Raw genomic sequence first — 19,548 nt, forward strand, 5'->3', positions numbered from 1 at the left:
GAACATATGCCAAAAGGCATTCTCTGGAAGCAGTAGCGCCCATATGGTGTATTGAAAGTGCAGTACTTTGTGCTGTCCTCGTGCTGTTTTAACTGCCAGAAGCTTTGAGAGGCGTCCAATTTACTGAAGTATTTGGCACCGGCCATCTCGCTTGTTATCTCATCTCTGGTAGGTATTTGATAATGCTCTCTTTTTATGTTGTTATTCAGATCTTTTGGGTCCATGCACACACGTAATTCTCCATTCGATTTTCTGACACACACCATCGAATTGACCCATTCTGTGGGCTCTTCCACTTTCTTCATCACACCCAGTGACATCATTCTTTCCAGTTCTTGTTTCAGCTTTTCTCGTAGGGGAGCTGGAATGCACCTGGGAGCATGGACGACTGGCTGTGCATCATCCTTCAACTGTATCTTATAGGTGAATGGTAAAACTCCAAACCCCTTGAAGATGTCTGGGTACTGGTTCACTATTGACTCAACGCTGGTCTGGCTATTAACATTGTTAATACAGTAAACCCTCTTCACTAAGCCTAAATTTTCACATGCAGTGTCACCTAATAATGAGTCATGTCATCCGGAACAACTACAAACATCAGGTGGTGCTCTTTTCCTTTAACTTGCACTTTCAGTTTGCATGCGCCTTTTATGTCAATGTTATGTCCATTGTAGGCTTTAAGCTTCACTGAGCTGGGGTGGATGCGTGGTTTCACCTTCATTGCTCTGATGTCACACTCACTGATTAAGTTTGCCTTTGCCCCTGTGTCTAACTTCAGTGGAATGACTGCACCGTTTATCTCCAGTGGCACAATCCACTTGTCCTTTTTAGCACAGGCTGCATTTGTGCACTGTTCAATGTCTTTTGGCTGTTCTGCTATGCTATCTTCAGCTTGCGCTACCATCCCGACAAAGAACGAATCAGCAAGCTCTGTTTCCTCCACTGTGTGGACTTGATCACTGCCACTCTGTTTCCCTTTGGAAAAGCATTGCTTAGCAAAGTGATTCTTCCCTTTACATTTGCTACACGTTTTTCCAAATGCAGGGCATTGTTTTGGTGCATGCTAATTGCCACATCTTTTACATGAAAACGTCCCCGTGACATTTTGTTGTTTATTCGTTTTTCTTGATTTCTGCATTTGCTTTACTGCTGCTACGGGCACCGTTGCACTCTCCTGTTCCTTCTGTGCACGAAATGTTTTTGCATGCAGCTTAGCCAGCTCACTGGCGTTGCCAATTTTAATAGCCTCAGCCAACTTTAATTCAGACTCTCTCAGTAACCTCTCTCTCACTTTTTTATCGTGCACTCCAAACACTATTTGGTCACGAATCATTGAGTCTTTCAGTTCTCCAAAGTTACATGTTCTTGCTTTCAATTTCAAGTCCATCACAAAAGCATCAAAACTTTCAGTTTGCGATTGCATGCGGGATCGAAACACATACCGTTCGAAGGTCTCGTTCCTCTTTGGTGAACAGTGGTCATCAAACTTTTCCACGACTTTGTCAAACTGATCCTTGTGATCCCTTTCAGGAAACACAAACGTATTAAATACCTCCACAGCCTGAGGTCCCGCGACGATGAGAAGCAGTGCTATTTTCCGCGCGTCTGGCTTTGTGTCCAGTCCCAGTGCTTGCAGGTACAAGTTGAAACGTTGCTTGAACGTTCGCCATTCACAGTCCACGTTTCCCGTCCAATTCAGAGGTTCAGGCGGTTTCACACTTTCCATGACATCTGTTGGACCACTCCTGGTACCATGTGATGTTTCTTATCTAAATGAAGAAACTTGGGTTCGTAACTGAACTTATTTATTAGTATAACGAGTCAGGAGGATACAGGTACACCGTCATATGTTCTTCTTCTGCTGATGACTTGCAACACACAGACACACATCCGGAGGGTACATCACATCTGTAGCCATCTGGTGGCAGGAGGTAAAACTGCAACTATTTAACTTATCACTACAGCCTCTATAATTTTGTTCTTTGTGTTTAAGTGTGAACCTGGTCAGGATAGAGAAAGTCATCTCCGATGCTCCTCTTGGCAACCCCAGCAAACCCAAACACAAAAAATGTTCACAGTCAGTGTTAGGTTACAGGTAATCCCTGTGGGAACACGACGTCGTCTTCTTGGTCCAACCTGGTTCCAAGCCTGGGTGATCGAAACACTCCACCACCTGCGACAAATCTTTGACATTTTTAAACCACAGCAGCTATTCCTGGGTGTCCCACACCCCCTGTCTGTGAAATGTCTCTCGTCGTATGCTGTTTTATGAAATGTTTATTTCAGGATCGGGAGAGATCGGCAAACACAAATAAGGACTCAAACACTGTTTCTGTTAGAATATAAGGCACACATTTATTATTATTCCCCACAGAATACAGCACATCAAAACAATTAGCTCTTCACACACGCAAAGTGGCAAGCAATAAAGCAACAAGCTTTCAAACAAACGTGACGCTCAACAGATTCTCAGAATCAGCTCTTACCATTGACACGAACTGGGAGCCCTCAGTCCTAGGTTAAGATCAGCGTTCACGATGCCGGTATCCACACACAAACTCACGGCAGACTCACCGGGCTGAGGGCAGTCACCTCTTTATATACTTGTAAACAAAGAATCAGATGTGGAGCGAGAGTGGCCATCTCTCACTCCACAGCTGCCCTGCCTCCCTAAGCATGTTTCCCAAAACATCAACCGTTCCCAGCACCTCAGCAGTGTGCGAAGCAAAATAATATTGCATACAACAAATCAAACAAAATAAGAATACAGAATCAGTCTTTCCCACAACACATTGCCATAGGTTCCCACCACAAGTTAAAACAAGTTATAGCACAATAACACATGTGGTTCTTAGTTTTATGTGAGCAACATAACAGGCACGAGCATGTATGTTGCTCTTAGTTTAAAACTAACCAGTTTTTCCCAAAATACATAGTCAAAGAACAAAAATAACTCTTTAATATATCATATGCCCAGGCTTTCAGTTTATCTCCTGTTAAGAGTCCCGCTTTAGAGCCCATTAACCCCAAGTTGCATATTGTTGAATCCCCATTTTCAAATGTTCTTTTTGTTAAGAGTCCAATAGTGTGTTCTAGGTGCGTTTCCTCAACGCCAACCTCTCCGTGTCATGTTTGTGAAACCTTGTAGTTGAATTCCATCACCTGTGAAGCAAAGCAGTCATGCATAGTCCTGTTCAAGATGTTTTGTAGCACAGCAGGAGTTTCACTGATGGGTGCCATTGCAGCTCTGATGTTCCTCAGAGCCAACCTTCATGCATTGATATCATGTTCAAGCTGTTATCCTCCTATCATCATCTTGTGTCCAGGAGTCGCTTCTGCTGTCCTGACCAGATACCAAACGTCCAACTAATCTAATTGACCTCATTTCTTTTCTCTATGTACGCAATAAGACGATTGTTAGATTATCCTGGTCTAAAAGACCTCAAGGGTAAAAGATGGCTAAAGTATGTTTATGTGTTTTTTTTTCCTTCTGGATGTTTTAACATCTAGTTAAAGGACAACTATTGTGCTATTTTGTGTTCAAACAGAGAGATGTTAAGTCTCCTCAAACCTTTTAGGTAACTGTGTACAACTCCAAACTATTTTCACTGGTGCTTTAATCCCTAATTTACCCATGTTATTTGGTAGAATAAGGCATTATTCTAATCCTGTAGTTTTATCCATTTAAATCCTTAACCTTTGTGGTGCTTTATTGATGTCTGCCGGAGTGGCAGATTTAACAGGCATCCTAATTATTTGGTTCCTATTTGTGCCTCTGCTTACTTTAAGATACACAGCAAATGTGCTCACAATTTCTCCTTCGCTTGAACAAGGTTAAAAGGTTCAGAGTTTATTCTTATATGGAAAAATTGGCTTGCTCACTTGTTCATTGATTCGTTTATGCTATTAACTGTTGCTGTAATGCCTACTTCAACTTTTTCGCCCACTAGTTTTTCATGATCATAATTATACATTTAATTATTATTAAATGTACTTTTTCCCATGTCGTCTGAATTGCATACCGTCATATAGCTCGCTAATAACAGCTCTGACTTAAAACAATCAACATCCTAGGGGTTTAATAATAATCTTGATTGCTTTTAATCTGAAAGTTTTCTCCTAAGCGCATCCGCCAATGTGTTTGTTTCTAATGTGTGTTTTGTCTTTTTAATTGTGTACAGGAAAATCTGAAGTGAAATGCAGAAGGGGTGTCTGCCAACTCATCTTTGTTTCATGTTGCAGTCCATTGAAGGTTATCCGATGCCTCTGTCTTTGCCCCCGCAATTAGTTGTCCATTTTCAGTCCTCATGTCTGAGTTCAGCAGCACAACATCGTTCCAGGACGAGCATTGTCCATGAATCTTCTTTCTCTAATCGTTGTGTCTAAAAACCATAAGGAATTCTGCCAGCATTTTGCCAATATGGATTTTGTCCAAAATCAAATTATCTAATACAAGAATTGTCCATCTTCATCCGTAGTGTAGTGTACATAAGTTGAAAAGAAAAAATTGAAAACAAAAATTACAGTAAAACTTTCTCAAAACAAAATCAACCACATCGTTCCCTCTAAAATGAACTTTTCTTAAATTTCTTCACCTTTACCCCAGATCTTGATCCCTTAAAAATTTATCCAAGCAAAATATTTTCACACATAGTTCAACCTCTTTGTATAAGTTCAATAATAAAAAAACATATTTATCTTAACCTTGTAGCATCACATTCCCCATTAAACCTCTATGCAGCTTCTGTAAAAATTACAGATTTTTTGTCCAAAATTTGATTAAAACTGGATTAGGCGGGAGTCAAGTACATCACCTTTTTTCTCCGTCCCCTGGACCACTGTGGCACCGCTTGGTACTCACTTGCATCTGAGAATGTCTAAGAAAAAAGAGACTAAAATCTCTCCGTTGAATATTACCTGGCCTAAGTTTGTTAAAACTTAGCATAATTTTGTCATTTTTGTCAATCCCCGCATGTCCATTTTAGATCATGACTTCTTACCACACGACCTGAAAGAGTTCACTTTCCAGTGTCTTCTGTTGGAACAAAGGTGGCTTTCCAGCCTCATTTCCCATCATCTGAAAGAAGCAACTCAGAGAAAAACAATTCTTTTAGTGTATTAGGTGACAAAAGAAAACCTGGTCTTTTTAGTGTCTTGGTTCTTAATGTGATGTGTCTAAGTTCTTGGTTGGTCCAGGGGAGGTAGGAATCTCTCATTCCTTTTCTTTCAGCATTTTGTATTAAAACTTCTCCTTTTCTTAAATTATCTGCCGAGCAACCTTAAATGTTGTCACTTTTTTGCCACTGGTGATGCAAAAATTAAAGCAAAAGAATCATTTAACAAAGAAATAATCAAAATACACAAAACAATAAAAACCCAAAAGTCTCCCAAGGACCGTAATCTGTATGTTCCAACAGTCTTTTGACTTCTTTCTGGTCCTTTGACTATGTGTATTTTACCTTTATTTATATATAACTTTTCAATCTTAATTGGTCAAGGGTGAAACTTTAAAGCAACCATTTTCTCTTTCAGGCTTTTGAGCTTCTAGTGTTTCTCTATACATGATAAGAGTTTTCCCCGTAATTTAGCACATTGAGAAGGCTACCCAAAACACAAACAGAGATTAGAATTAGATTATAACCCTTCAGAAGCTCGCCTTTTATTTTATTTTTGCTGATATATTTTTCATGCCCCCTCAGGCCAGAACACACTGAACCCAGCCTCACCATAAACTTTTGGATGTTTACATCATGGTCAGATTTGTTTATCATATATTTTGTCTTGTTTCAGGTTAAACTGTCCCTCTGAGGCTTGCCTCAGTTCAGCATAACTAATAACATCAGATGATTTTGTTACTAATTATGTGCTAAGTGTGGCCTTCGTGATATTCTCTAAATGTCTCTTTAGTTGCATTCAAATTCCAAGTAAAAAGGAAATTAAATAAATGAATACAAAACCTTTAGAAAAAGTAACCATACTTAGTTCCATGCAGTTTTGTTCAAACCCAAAGCACAGTTTTTTTACATCTATTTAAATCAAAGATCATGTATATCTAAATTTCTTTCAAATGGACTGGTTTGTGATTACAAGCAATTAAATCTCAGTAATTTTATTACTATTAGATCCTAACGACGGTTAAGCCTCTTTCAAAGTGCCCTGGCCAACCACACGCCCAGCACAAGGGCACATCGTAATCTTTGGTTGGTCCCTTTCTATGATTTCTGTACCGCTGTGTTTCTATACTGGGACTTTGTCCCCATGGAGGTCTCTGATACATCTGAAATGGGACATCTGGAGGGAGGTGGCCCACAAACTGGTTTGCACCAAACACAGGTGTCGGGGCAGTAACCATCTGAGCTTTTGCAACATTCTTATTCTTCCTCCTTTTACTTTGTTTGTCTCTCAGCTTTTTTAGCTGTTCAGCTAAGAGTTGGTGTTCTAACTTCTGTGAATCACTGCTAAGTTGCTTCATGTTCTTTTCACCCATATCCAGCTGATGTACCAAAGCAGCCATCCATTGATCTAAAGGCATTTCATAACTCGCAACCATTCTGTCCATGTCCTCCTTAACATCCACTGTTTGGCCCTTTAACATTGCCTGTTTAAAAAGTTCCTGCAGCGTGTCTGATAACGGGCAAGAGCCCGTCTGGTCTTCCTGTACTTTCAACATTCTGTTCACATATGCTAAAGCCGTCTCCCCTGCACAACGTGTAGTGTCATTCAAAAGGCCAGAATCCGTACTTACCGGATAAAATGTTCTCAGTGTGCTCCAAAGTTGCCGTGCCACCGGGGCCAAAGGAGCAGCTGCTCCTAGTTTGTCAGTTCCAGCAGAAACTTCAACCGCATGTACCTCATGTGGTTCCAGGTATGCTGATAAGACAGTCCTCACATCACCAATAGCCAATACATACCCGCTTAAAATCTCCACGAATGCTTTGATCCAAAGATGTGCCCCTTCTCTTGGATCAGGGAGCATGTGCCTCAGCTGAACAATGTCAACACATGATAGAGGGTTGTAAGCCACTGCATGCACCTGTCCTGTAGCACTGTGAGTCTGAAACAATGGCAGTTGCACACTTTGTTTTGTTGCAGGTAAAGAAAGATCAGTTTCGTTAGAATGCAGATTATATCTGGTGCCCTTTTCCGCCCTGTATTCGCGCGTCATCAGTTTTCATAACATCTGTGTCATCTGATTCTGCAGTTTTAAGAGCGTGTCTTACCACTTGTTCTATCGCATGCCGTAGCTGGTCTCGTTTGTGTTTATCTAACCTACTTTTTCCATGTATCGGTCTTACGTCACAGCTTACCTGTCCCCCACATAACTCCATACCAGGCACCTCCACCGAAGGGTCTGATGAAGTCACCACACTCCTGGCCTTGGATAACAGTTCTCTAGTATCACCACACAGATTGTTTTGCATAACAGCAGCTGCTCCAGAAGCAGACATGTCCGGAATGACTGGAGGAGTTGTGTACTTACCTTCTTGTTTGAAAAAAGACGATTCACTTACCCCCTGCAGACTTTCACTCTCTTGTTGTTGTTCGTCGAGGCCTGAGAAGCATATGCTGAAACAAAGTTCAGTTAGGTTTATCAAGCCTGCTATTTTGATTTCCTCTTTTTGGCATTTTTCCCGAGCAAACTCGCCAGCACCAGCCGTTTTTACTTGTGCTTGGGCTAGTCTATTTTTTAACATTTGCAAATAGTGAGTACACATCTGGGCTTCTGGCGGAGGCCCCTCTGCATCACCAAAAACCCTGTCTCCCCTCATCTTTTCGCACCACTTTTCGAATTGTTTTAAATGGTGTTCAGCATCCTTGTGTGGGAAGCTTGCCACTATGCTCCCCTTTCCTGTCTCCAGCAATGTTCCCAAGTAGCACCCCTGGAGCTCATGCTCTTGGTTCTCAGCCATTCCAGCACTCACACGTTTTGGCCAACCTGCGAGGACAGCGTCCTGACCCCGGTCCAATGAGAGCTTATTTTTTATCTCTCAGACACCAAAACTTATGTTCCTATATGCCTTATTGTAGTGTTTTTACACGGCAGTTTCAATGAGCCAGTGTACTCTGGATGTGCAGGTTATACGTCACCTGAACAGGTGCAGCCTTACCCTGCACTTCCACTGGCTTAATGTCAATAACGTGTCACACACACACTCACACACACACACACACTTTCTGGCCAAGCTTCAGTTAACTCTGTACGTACCCTTTTACTTACCTTTTTCAAATATAGTTGGACTAGCGGCTTTTAAAATTCTTTAAGAGAACTTTTTGAGCTATTAAAACCAAAAATCCAGAGGCTAGTCAGAATGTTTTGTCCAAACACGGTAATACTCTTCAGCCCTACAAGGATATAACTATGTCTCGCAGACACATGGACGCTTATCCATTTTTGAAAGTTATACGTTGCAATTAGTAGTTACAAACAATTTTATCCACAACGGAAATCCTAGTCAGTCCCCACGTAAACGCTTCCCCGGTGCAACGCCCTTTTAGTTCCGTTTCCGTTTTTATTCATTTTATTTAATTTTCGCTTTTTTCTTTATCTTGTATGGTTGCTTTAAACTGGCCAGTTACAACCCACCTCTCGATGCGCAACATTTTCAGAGGGTGGCTTTTATTACTGTGTGCAGACAAACAGAGAAAAATAGTGTTTTCGTCCTCACACAGCAAAGAGACTCGAAACCCACCTCCTAGACCTCCTATTTTGCTTCAGGGCCTGTTCCTGACCCCGGGGACTTTCACCTCAGGTGATCATGCGCCTACCCGGAAAAGTGGCTTTTAAGCCATCTCTATGAGATTGTTAGGGACTCTAAACCCAGTTTCCTAGATAGCTGGTAGCCTTTGTGACTCTTATGGGGTCCCTGGACTTTAAACCAAATCAGGCTTGGACTGGTAATCGGGCGTACCGGGCATTTTTCCGGTGGGTCGACGTGCTGTTTGGGCCGGCAGACCCGACATGTATATTAATAATATGTATTATTATTATTATTATTATTATTATTATTATTATTATTATTATTATTATTATTATTTTATATATCTGTTCCGATCATCCGGCCGTTACCACAGACTACTGCAGCCCATTGGTTATCATCCCTGACAGTCTAAAGGGCTAGGCCAATCTGCTCCGGTGTCTGATGTAAAATATGGTGGTGGTGGTGGTTGTAGTCAGTGACGTGCAGTAGAGTTCATAGCTGGTGAGGCACTGACGTCATCAGAGTCAGATTTACAAATATATACACTCGACAGAGTAGACTCATTGCAAAGTGCTGAAGGAGACTAATTGAGCCAAATCAATTAACCAAGAGACATGGAAAAAATATTGATTATTTGATGAAAAAAATTTAAAAAAATTATTTGTCATTTGACTGGTAACAGTTTATGAGTTATGATGGATTTCTGCATTTGTAACACATTCTAAAACTATAACCCAAAGTACACACATTTTATCACAAAAACAAAACATGAATAATTATTGCTGTCTTACCTCTACTTATATTTAAGTCCATGTGGCGCTCTTTCTGAACAAAAATATCATAATTTTCCGGTAAAAGTTCTCTTTATCTTCTTCAGTTTTAAAAGTCTCTCAGTCTCAGTGGAGCTCACTGCCAGGGAGGAAAGCCTTCCTTCATCAGTCCTGTTCTGCTGTATGTTTAGAGTCTTTTTAGTGCTTTACTTGTTTAGCAAAACTCGCTAATAAAACATCCATAACTTGCTGTGACTCTACAGTTTTAGGATCAGGAGCGGTGCTTCTTGAGCGCCCCCTGCCTAGAGGCCAAGGAACTGCCGGCCTCACCTACAAACACTTCTTTGGCTTTTATGATCGCGCGCAGCAGCACAAAAACATGTTACCTGCACACAGTTTAATGACCAAAACACAATTTGTAATCCACATATATTAAATTGTGGAAAATCAGCTCATAACTGTTTGAACAATTGAATTTATGATCTAGAGACAGGAAGATGCATTCACAGAATGAAAGCCAGCGCAGTTAACATGGGATTGCGCAATCCCAGGGGAGGCCAAGCGCGCCTGTTTAGGAACCATGACAATGTGGTGGGCCAGTCTAATCCAAAATGCCAGGGCCGATTTTTTGTCCCAGTCCACCCCTGAACCAAAGCCTGCGCGCGCCTTACTCGTATGGTAATTATCGACACCTTTGCAACTGGTTCATCAAAAACCGTTTCTCTGCCTCATGCAATGCAAAAGGTCCGCCCGTCCAGGAAGAAAAAACACTGGAGATAAAAATGGAATCTCCTTACCTTCTGCCCGGCCGTAGTCTGTTTTTCTTCCTGAATGGCGTCCTGGCCGGAAAAACCTGAGATGGTCCGTCGCCTTTCTGGGTCCGAGGCGGAAACACCAGTTTGTTAAATCCTCTATGGACCCGGCCCGTTTTACCCTAAATCGGCGACCACCACTTTGAGACCACTTAAGATGCAAAACTCTGAAAAGCATAAAGCATATTTCAGATTATTTAATCTACCACAGTCAGAGAAATGGTTACAAACACATCAGCGCTGATGGGCTCTTGATCGGCAAGAAGCCCCGATTGCTCATCATTCAAACATTATAAAGGAGTTTAGGTTAACACCCATAAAAGGCAGTACATATCCAAACTGCTTCATCAGTAGATATACGGTGTCAACTCCGGGACGCTATCAGACAGATGAGTCATTTTCTCGTTGTCCGGTGTTATCCAAGTGTGGCAGACAGTCCTGGGATAAACAGTTCGTTCCACTTGACCTCGTTGATATCCTAACAATGTACAACAACTACTTTTCCATCAGTTCTGTTCAGTCGTCTCCATGCTGGACTTAGTGGACCAGTGGACCGTTAACATGGTTCTGATGTTTGGATCCATGATCTCAGTCTGATGTGTCCTTCACTTATTATTCTGTTCCAGCTGCTGGAGGACAATATTGTCACTTTTGTGAAGAACGAGCTGAAGAAGATCCAGAAGGTTCTGAGTCCAGATGACCCAGACTGCTCAGAGAGTCAGAGAGATGATGAGGAGATGTTGGAAGGTAAGGATCAAGAGCAGAGGAGGAGCAGCAGAGAGGCACTGATGAAGATCACTCTGAACTTTCTGAGGAGGATGAAGCAGGAGGAGCTGGCTGACCGTCTGCAGAGCAGTAAGAGGATTTCTACAAAGATTTAACCTGGTGGATAAATCACACATTTACTGATGTCTGAAGAGATGGAATAACATATATTCACATCACCTTCAGAAGATCATTTGGTTTCCTTCCTGATTTCACTTTTTGTGTTAATTTAGAACATTTTGCTTCATTTTGTCAACATCAACTTAAATCTGGTCTGAAGAAGAAGTTCCAGTGTGTGTTTGAGGGGATCGCTAAAGCAGGAAGTCCAACCCTTCTGAACCAGATCTACACAGAGCTCTACATCACAGAGGGAGGGACTGGAGAGGTCAATGATGAACATGAGGTCAGACAGATTGAAACAGCATCCAGGAAACCACACAGACCAGAAACAACCATCAGACAAGAAGACATCTTTAAAGTCCCACCTGGAAGAGATCAACCAATCAGAACAGTGATGACAAAGGGAGTGGCTGGCATTGGGAAAACAGTCTTAACCCAGAAGTTCACTCTGGACTGGGCTGAAGACAAAGCCCACCAGAACATCCACTTCATATTTCCATTCACCTTCAGAGAGCTGAATGTGCTGAAAGAGAAAAAGTTCAGCTTGGTGGACCTTGTTCATCACTTCTTTACTGAAAGCAAAGAAATCTGCAGCTTTGAACACTTCCAGGTTCTGTTCATCTTTGATGGTCTGGATGAGAGTCGACTTCCTCTGGACTTCCAGAACCAGGAGATCCTGACTGATGCTACAGAGTCCACCTCAGTGGATGTTCTGCTGACAAACCTCATCAGGGGGAGACTGCTTCCCTCTGCTCGCCTCTGGATAACCACACGACCTGCAGCAGCCAATCAGATCCCTCCTGAGTGTGTTGGCATGGTGACAGAGGTCAGAGGGTTCACTGACCCACAGAAGGAGGAGTACTTCAGGAAAAGATTCAGAGATGAGGAGCAGGCCAGGAGGATCATCTCCCACATGAAGACATCAAGAAGCCTCCACATCATGTGCCACATCCCAGTCTTCTGCTGGATCACTGCTATGGTTCTGGAGGACGTGTTGGAGACCAGAGAGGGAGGAGAGCTGCCCAGCACCCTGACTGACATGTACATCCACTTCCTGGTGGTTCAGACCAAAGTGAAGAAGGTCAAGTATGATGGAGGAGCTGAAACAGATCCTCACTGGAGTCCAGAGAGCAGGAAGATGATTGAGTCTCTGGGAAAACTGGCTTTTGATCAGCTGCAGAAAGGAAACCTGATCTTCTATGAATCAGACCTGACAGAGTGTGGCATCGATATTAGAGCAGCCTCAGTGTACTCAGGAGTGTTCACACAGATCTTTAAAGAGGAGAGAGGAGGACTGATCCAGGAAAAGGTGTTCTGCTTCGTCCATCTGAGTGTTCAGGAGTTTCTGGCTGCTCTTCATGTTCATCGGACCTTCATAAATCATGGTGTCAACCTGATGGAAGAAACACAAACATCTAAGGAGTCCTCAGTTTCTAAGGACCCTAAACCAAAGCCTTTTCATCAGACAGCTGTTGATCAGGCCTTAAAGAGTCCAAATGGACACCTGGACCTGTTCCTCCGGTTCCTCTTGGGACTTTCACTGCAGACCAATCAGAGACTCCTACAAGGTCTGCTGACACAAACAGGAAGTAGCTCACGGTCCTATCAGAGACTCATACAAGGTGTGCTGACACAGAGAGGAAGTAGCTCACAGTCCTATCAGAGACTCCTACAAGGTCTGCTGACACAGACAGGAAGTAGCTCACAGACCAATCAGGAAACAGTTCAGTACATCAAGGAGAAGATCAGTGTGAATGTGTCTGCAGAGAAAAGCATCAATCTGTTCCACTGTCTGAATGAACTGAATGATCGTTCTCTTGTGGAGGAGATCCAACAGTCTCTGAGATCAGGAAGTCTCTCCACAGATGAACTGTCTCCTGCTCAGTGGTCAGCTCTGATCTTCATCTTAGTGTCATCAGCAGAAGATCTGGATGTGTTTGACCTGAAGAAATACTCTGCTTCAGAGGAGGTTCTCCTGAGGCTGCTGCCAGTGGTTAAAGCCTCCAACAAAGCTCTGTAAGGACACAGATTGTTGCTGCTTTTATTTCTGATAGGGAGAAATCTGCTTATGTGGTAAATTTTGATTCAGGTTGCTTCAGTCAATTTATAATGAACCAGTTCACACAAAAAGGCAACTTAAAGATGTATAAAATTAGACAGATCCATCAATCTTTCCAAGGAGAACATTGGCAAATTCATTGCAGGCCACTTATTTACTGGGAAAATCCTAACAATTAGAGGATCAGTTTGTACATCCATATCAACACCAGAACCAAAGCTGTATCCAACTGGAACTTATCCTGACAAAATGTCCCAATTCAGCCAAATAAACTACAAAAGCTAAGAGGAAATTATTCAGCAGCTATGTTCCTCCTCCTGCTGCCTTGATGTTCTACCCACAACTTTCTTTAAGAAGGTTTTGCCTGTCATAGCATCTGATTTGACTCAGATAATAAACATGTCCCTTCTGTCAGGTGTTTTCCCCCAGTCCCTAAAAAACAGCCATTATCAAACCACTGCTGAAAAAAAACAATTTAGACAAACTACTACTCCAGAACTACAGGCCCATCTCAAACCTCCCCTTTATCAGTAAGATTATTGAAAAAGCTGTGTTTCAACAAGTAAACACCTTCTTAACAACGACCAGCCGCTTTGACGTTTTCCAGTCTGGCTTCTGTGCTCACCACAGTACAGAGACCGCCCTTATCAAGGTGTTTAATGACATCCATATAAATACAGACTGTTGAAGAACCACAGTGCTGGTTCTGTTGGACCTCAGTGCAGCATTTGATACTGTCGATCACTTCATCCTGTTAGAACGCCTGGAGAACTGGGTCGGCCTCTCTGGTACAGCTCTCAACTGGTTTAAATCCTACTTAAAGGACAGGGACTTTTTTATATCAGTTGGTAACTTTACATCAAAGATGACAAAAATCACATGTGGGGTTCCCCAAGGGTCCATTCTGGGTCCCCTCCTCTTCAATACCTACATGCTCCCTCTAGCTCAGATCATAAAAAACAACATCAGCTATGCAGATGACACACATCCCTACATCACCATGTCACCATGTGACTATGAACCAGTTCAGGCACTGAGTAAATGCCTAGAAGAAATCAATGCATGGATGTGCCAAAATTTTCTTCAATTAAATAGAAACAAAATTTAAGTAATAATCTTAGAACCAATAGAGGAGAGATCAGAAGTTAGCACAGAGCTTCAGCTGCTTCAGCTAGTAACCACTGATCAGGCCCGAAACCTGGGTGTAGTGATGGACTCAGACCTGAACCTCCAAAAGCATCTAAAGACAATTACAAAGTCGGCTTTCTATCACCTGAAGAACATTTCCAGGATTAAAGGACTGATGTCTCAGCAGAATCTGGGAAAACTAATCCATGTTTATCTTTAGGGTTACCGGTTTTTTGCAACAGTGTTTTTCCAGGTCTGCCTAAAAAGTGGATCAGACAGCTGCAGCTGATCCAGAACACTGCTGCCCGCGTCCTCACTAAGACTAAGAAAGTTGAGCACATCAACCCAGTTCTCAACTCATTACACTGGCTCCCTGTATCTCAGAGAATAGACTTTAAAATCCTTCTGTTAGTCTATAAATCCCTGAATGGCTTAGCACCTAAATACATCACAGACTTGTTGTCAGTGCATCAACCCTCCAGACCACTAAGGTCTTCTGGCTCCAGCCTGCTCTGCAGAACCAGAACCAGAACCAGACATGGAGAAGCAGCATTTAGTTCCTATGCTCCACTTATCTGGAACAAACTTCCAGAAAACTGTAAAAGTGCGGAAAGTCTGAGTTCCTTTAAATTAAGATTAAACAAACATTTGTTTAGGATTGCCTATGACTGTTCTAATTGAACTGTTTTACTGAAATATCATTAGTTCACTTTGTAGTCCAACTGTTTTTACTTGTTTGCTTTTAATTCCTATTCTTCCATGTTCTATTTTGTTTCTGCATTTTATTCCTGCTTGCTTTTATTCTGTTTTATTTTCCTATATTTTAATCATGTAAAGCACTTTGCATTGTCTCTGTACTGAAATGTGCTATACAAATAAATCTGCCTTGCCTTGCCTTGTGACTGTAAAGAAATGAACAATATTTCTGATGAATTGTTTAATAGCAGATTCTTCTCCCTGTCTCCTCAGACTGAGTGGCTGTAACCTCTCAGAGAGAAGCTGTGAAGCTCTGTCCTCAGTTCTCAGCTCCCAGTCCTCCAGTCTCAGAGAACTGGACCTGAGTTACAACAACCTACAGGATTCAGGAGTGAAGCTTCTCTCTGCTGGACTGGAGAGTCCAAACTGCAAACTGGAAACTCTCAGGTACAAAGTTCTCCATCCTGTTGAAACCAGATTTCTGTCCATTACCTGCTAAAAAATTGATGGAAATGTTAGTTCACTGATAGGTTTGTCAAATTTTGTCTGACCTTTTTTCCCTATGACTAGAAACCAGGCAGAGATTCACCGTATAGGAGTGATTCTCAAAGGTTTTCTTTTGTGACCACTTTGAAGAAGGAAATATATTCAGGACCCTCATCCCAACAAATGTGTCAGAATTGGTGCTGTTATGGTTTTCAGTTTTGATGCATTAAATATAATAATAATAATAATTATTATTATTATTATTCTCCTGCCTTTTGTTAAAAGTCAGCAATACAATTATGGTGTGAATAAATTACATAAATAAGATAACAAATAAGTTAGTAGTTTGAAATTAGTTCAAGTAAATCAATGCTTCAAACAGTCAAAAAGGTTTTGGGTTTGATATTCTATCAGAGTGAGACATCACACCTTCCTCAGAATTGTACGTGAATTATATGACACGTAAGGGCTTTTCTCTTAAAACTATCTTTGATGTATTTTCCCCGGGAAAATCAATGTTCTATCAAGTAAGCTAGAAAAACTGTTCATGTTGAAGTTAAATGTGTTCTAAACGCTTCCAACTTGGAAAACATTCGTTTTTGTGAAAATTACTTTACACAGAAAGAACTTGAATATTTTTTTCAGTTATTTTGGGTAAAGAATATGAAGAAATGTCTTACCGATATATTTGTGTTGAAGCTAAGCTAGCTGAGTGTGGAATGTACTGGTGATATTCAGACATGGATATTGGTCAGTAGTTTTCTTCTATATATTTAAGTTACAATAAAACTACATTTATGAATAAAGGTTATTAAGAGTTGTTGTAAACTGGAGCAACAGGGCTAGGTTAGATTCTTTTAATTATTTTTATTCTTTACAAAAATAACGTCAGGAGAATAAAGCCAAAGGGATACAAAATACAATCTTAAAATTACAAAAATAAAAATATTACAAATATAAATTATATTCTCTTTTTTTTTCCAGTGTCCTGTCTAGCAATGTGGCATTAAGAATTGATGTCGTAATGCCAAATAGAGCTCGACAGATTTTACTTTCTCAAGTGGAGCAATCAGATTTCGCCATAGTGCTCCGCTTGATTTATGCATAGTTTTATTTTGATTCCTGCGGGGAGAATTTCAAATTATGTGGACACTACAATGGGAAAGTACAGGAAGAACAAAAAGAGAAAAAAAGAAAAAAAAGAGGTGAAAGAAAGAAGAGATAAAAGGAAAAGAATGATAAAACGTCTTCCGTCTGCTTCATCACCTGAAAAGAGAGATGTAAAAAGAACAGCACAACCATCAGACATAGTGTAACAGATACAATAGAGTAACACCTTGATACCATTGCTAAATCATATGTATTATTATTTAAGCTGACATGTGTAAATGTGATACCTGAGAAAAGAAAGTAAAAAATAAATAAATAAATAGATAAAATAATTATGGGCTTTCTGTATATAAGTGAACACTTAGAACCTGGAACCCAGCACCTGTGGGTGTTTGTGAGGGTGCACTTGTGTATGTCAAATTTATCCAGAAGGAAATTGCTCAATAGTGGTTGTGAAGAACCAAAGGCCCGCCTTCCCCGAGCACCAAGGCAGGCTCCAGGGAACACATAACCCCGGACTCCCAAACGGGCCCCCAAATCAGGGCGCCCAAGAGGGGCAAACACAGGAAATCTGCAACCCCCCCCCCCCCCCCCCCCCCCCCCCCCCCCCCCACCAAGGGAAGAGGAGAGATGACCCCGAGGAAATCCCCAAGCCACCGCAATGCCGAAGCCCCCAGGAGCCGCTGGGGCGAGCCCGTGGGCTCCGCCGGCAACCAGCTACGCTGAAGTGGTCCCGGCCATGGGCCCCGGTGGGTGCCACCAGGAATGGGCTGGCACCCACCCGGGAACCCGCCCCAAACCCGAATAGGGGGGCAGGACGTGGGGGGATGGGCTCCGCACCTAGCGGAGACTTGAGATGGTCTTGGGAGAGGGAGCGGACCGGACCCGAACCTGGCAAAAAAAAACTAAAAAAGACTCATTCATACAATACCATTCTAGTGCCCCACTCACCGCACACATACTTAGAAAAAAAAAATGACGCTGTAAACACATTACCACATACCACTCACATCCAAGAAACCCAAGTGGGGGGGGCACCACAATCCAACTATCCGCCTGCCTGTGCCCGACCCCCGATCCCGCCCCCGGACCAGATGCCCCCCGACCCAGGCCCCCCAGGGAGGGGACCAACATGACCCATACGGGCCACCCAACCAGAACCCCCCTCACCCCATAAATTTCCTAATAGACCCACTCCCTCCCCCACGTTATCCCAGCCACCCCTCCCCCCCACCCGTTTCTGGGGAGAGCAGAGGCGTCAGCCCCAGTCCTGGCAACACCCCCCCCCCCCCAGCCCACCCACCAAGCCTACTGGCTTCCCCCCCAAAAAAAAAATTTAAATAAATAATCAAATAAGAGGGGGGGTCCCTGACTAGCCAGCCCACACGAGCCATCCAAAACCCCCAACCCCAGGCGAAACCCGCACTGGGAGACGGCACGGACCAGGACCGAGACAGGGGGCCGGACACAAGCCCACCAAAACGTCCACATCCACCCCGCCCACACACCCCACCCGTAGATGTAATCCCTCCCCAAAACTAACATTCAAACAACTCTCCATACATACAACAATAGACATGCGTGCTGGTTTAGTCCCTAATCCCCCTCCCTCCCCTCCCCCCACTAGCAGAATGCTAGTGGGGGGAAGAGCATCTGCCCTGAGATGTTAACGTCCATGCCCCTCTACCGGCTCAACAGGCCCCGAGGCCCCCCAGCACACCAGAGGCCCCGTGCAGGGGCAGACACCCGGGCGCGCGCCGGCCCAGATCCCAAGCGGCATACGCCCCAGAACCCGAACCCCCGAGGCCCCGCCGGGGGCGGCACACCCCAGGGACCTCAGGCCCCCAGACCCACCCGGACCCACCCAGCGGCAGCACAGCTACCAGGTCAGTAACCCACGTCCGTCACCACAAAACTCCCCAAGAGCGCCGCAAGCGGCCGCTGTAGACCGCCCAAGCCCCTCCCAGATGGGGGCAACAGACCCCGGGGTCAGACCCACCAGGCGCCCCACTCCGAGTGCCCCCCAGAGCCCCAGGGACTCCCCTATCCAGCCAGCAGGAAGCAACCCACCGCTCCCCATTCCCCTAAGTGATGGTGCTGATCAAAGGAGCCCAAAGAGATCGATCAGATGTGGATGCAGATGCTGTCTCAAGATTAATATGATCCAACAAAAGATCTCTATACTGATTCATACTGAGATTTTCCTTACTTTGTGATTGAGATGTTTTCTTTGCGATACATAATGCAGTGAAAAAGCAAACTGATGGGGAAGGTGAAATTTTACAACTCAGGCACTTTGATAAGTCCTTACCTATCTGTGCCCAGAACCTCAGGACTGGTGTGCATAACCATAGCACATGAATATAATTATCAGGATGATTGCCTATGCAGTGTGGACAGATATTATATTGTGCCAAACTCATCTTGAATAATCTTTGTCCTGTGTAGTGTACTCTATGAAAGATTTTGTATTGTATTAGTTGTAAGTTGGTGTTTCTAGTGAATTTGAAAGTTCTTAGACTTATCTTAGCCCAGAAGTTTTGTTCAAAGTTGACTGATAAATCCTCTTCCCATTTCATAATAGGAAGAGATATAATGTCAATGGGTCTCTATGTTGTTTTCAGAGTAAAGGAAATGACGTGATGCTAAATCGTGAGGGGTAAAACCTCTGTTCCTTTTCTCATGTATGAGATAACGATGTAAGTTCAGTGCCTTGGAGACATGGCTTTGTATGGTGGATGAGAAATAAAGTGAAAGTTTGGAATACTCCGTACCAGTGTTCTGCTGATTCACCTTAGAAAGACTAATAGCTGCTGCTAAATCCTTCCACCTAGCAGTGCAGCACCACAAGAGGCCTGAGGAGCTGCAGAAATTCAGCAAGATGGAAATTTGATGGACGCCGA

The 19,548-nt window shown here is 43.0% G+C and overlaps 1 protein-coding gene across 1 annotated transcript in view; it reads left to right on the top strand.

Moving 5' to 3' along the window:
* Nucleotides 1-380: 380 nt before the first annotated feature.
* Nucleotides 381-19,548, top strand: part of LOC118558638 (NLR family CARD domain-containing protein 3-like) — a gene marked incomplete at its 3' end in the record, with an annotated part of 70,326 nt that continues 51,158 nt past the window's right edge. The window contains exons 1-5 of the mRNA XM_036129095.1: nucleotides 381-412; nucleotides 1,531-1,636; nucleotides 10,917-11,136; nucleotides 11,280-12,734; nucleotides 12,843-13,182. Coding sequence (XP_035984988.1) covers nucleotides 381-412; nucleotides 1,531-1,636; nucleotides 10,917-11,136; nucleotides 11,280-12,734; nucleotides 12,843-13,182 — 2,153 coding nt within the window. The remainder of the gene's footprint in view (nucleotides 413-1,530; nucleotides 1,637-10,916; nucleotides 11,137-11,279; nucleotides 12,735-12,842; nucleotides 13,183-19,548) is intronic.

Source organism: Fundulus heteroclitus, unplaced genomic scaffold, assembly GCF_011125445.2.
Source record: "Fundulus heteroclitus isolate FHET01 unplaced genomic scaffold, MU-UCD_Fhet_4.1 scaffold_138, whole genome shotgun sequence".
Classification (NCBI taxonomy): Eukaryota; Metazoa; Chordata; class Actinopteri; order Cyprinodontiformes; family Fundulidae; genus Fundulus; species Fundulus heteroclitus.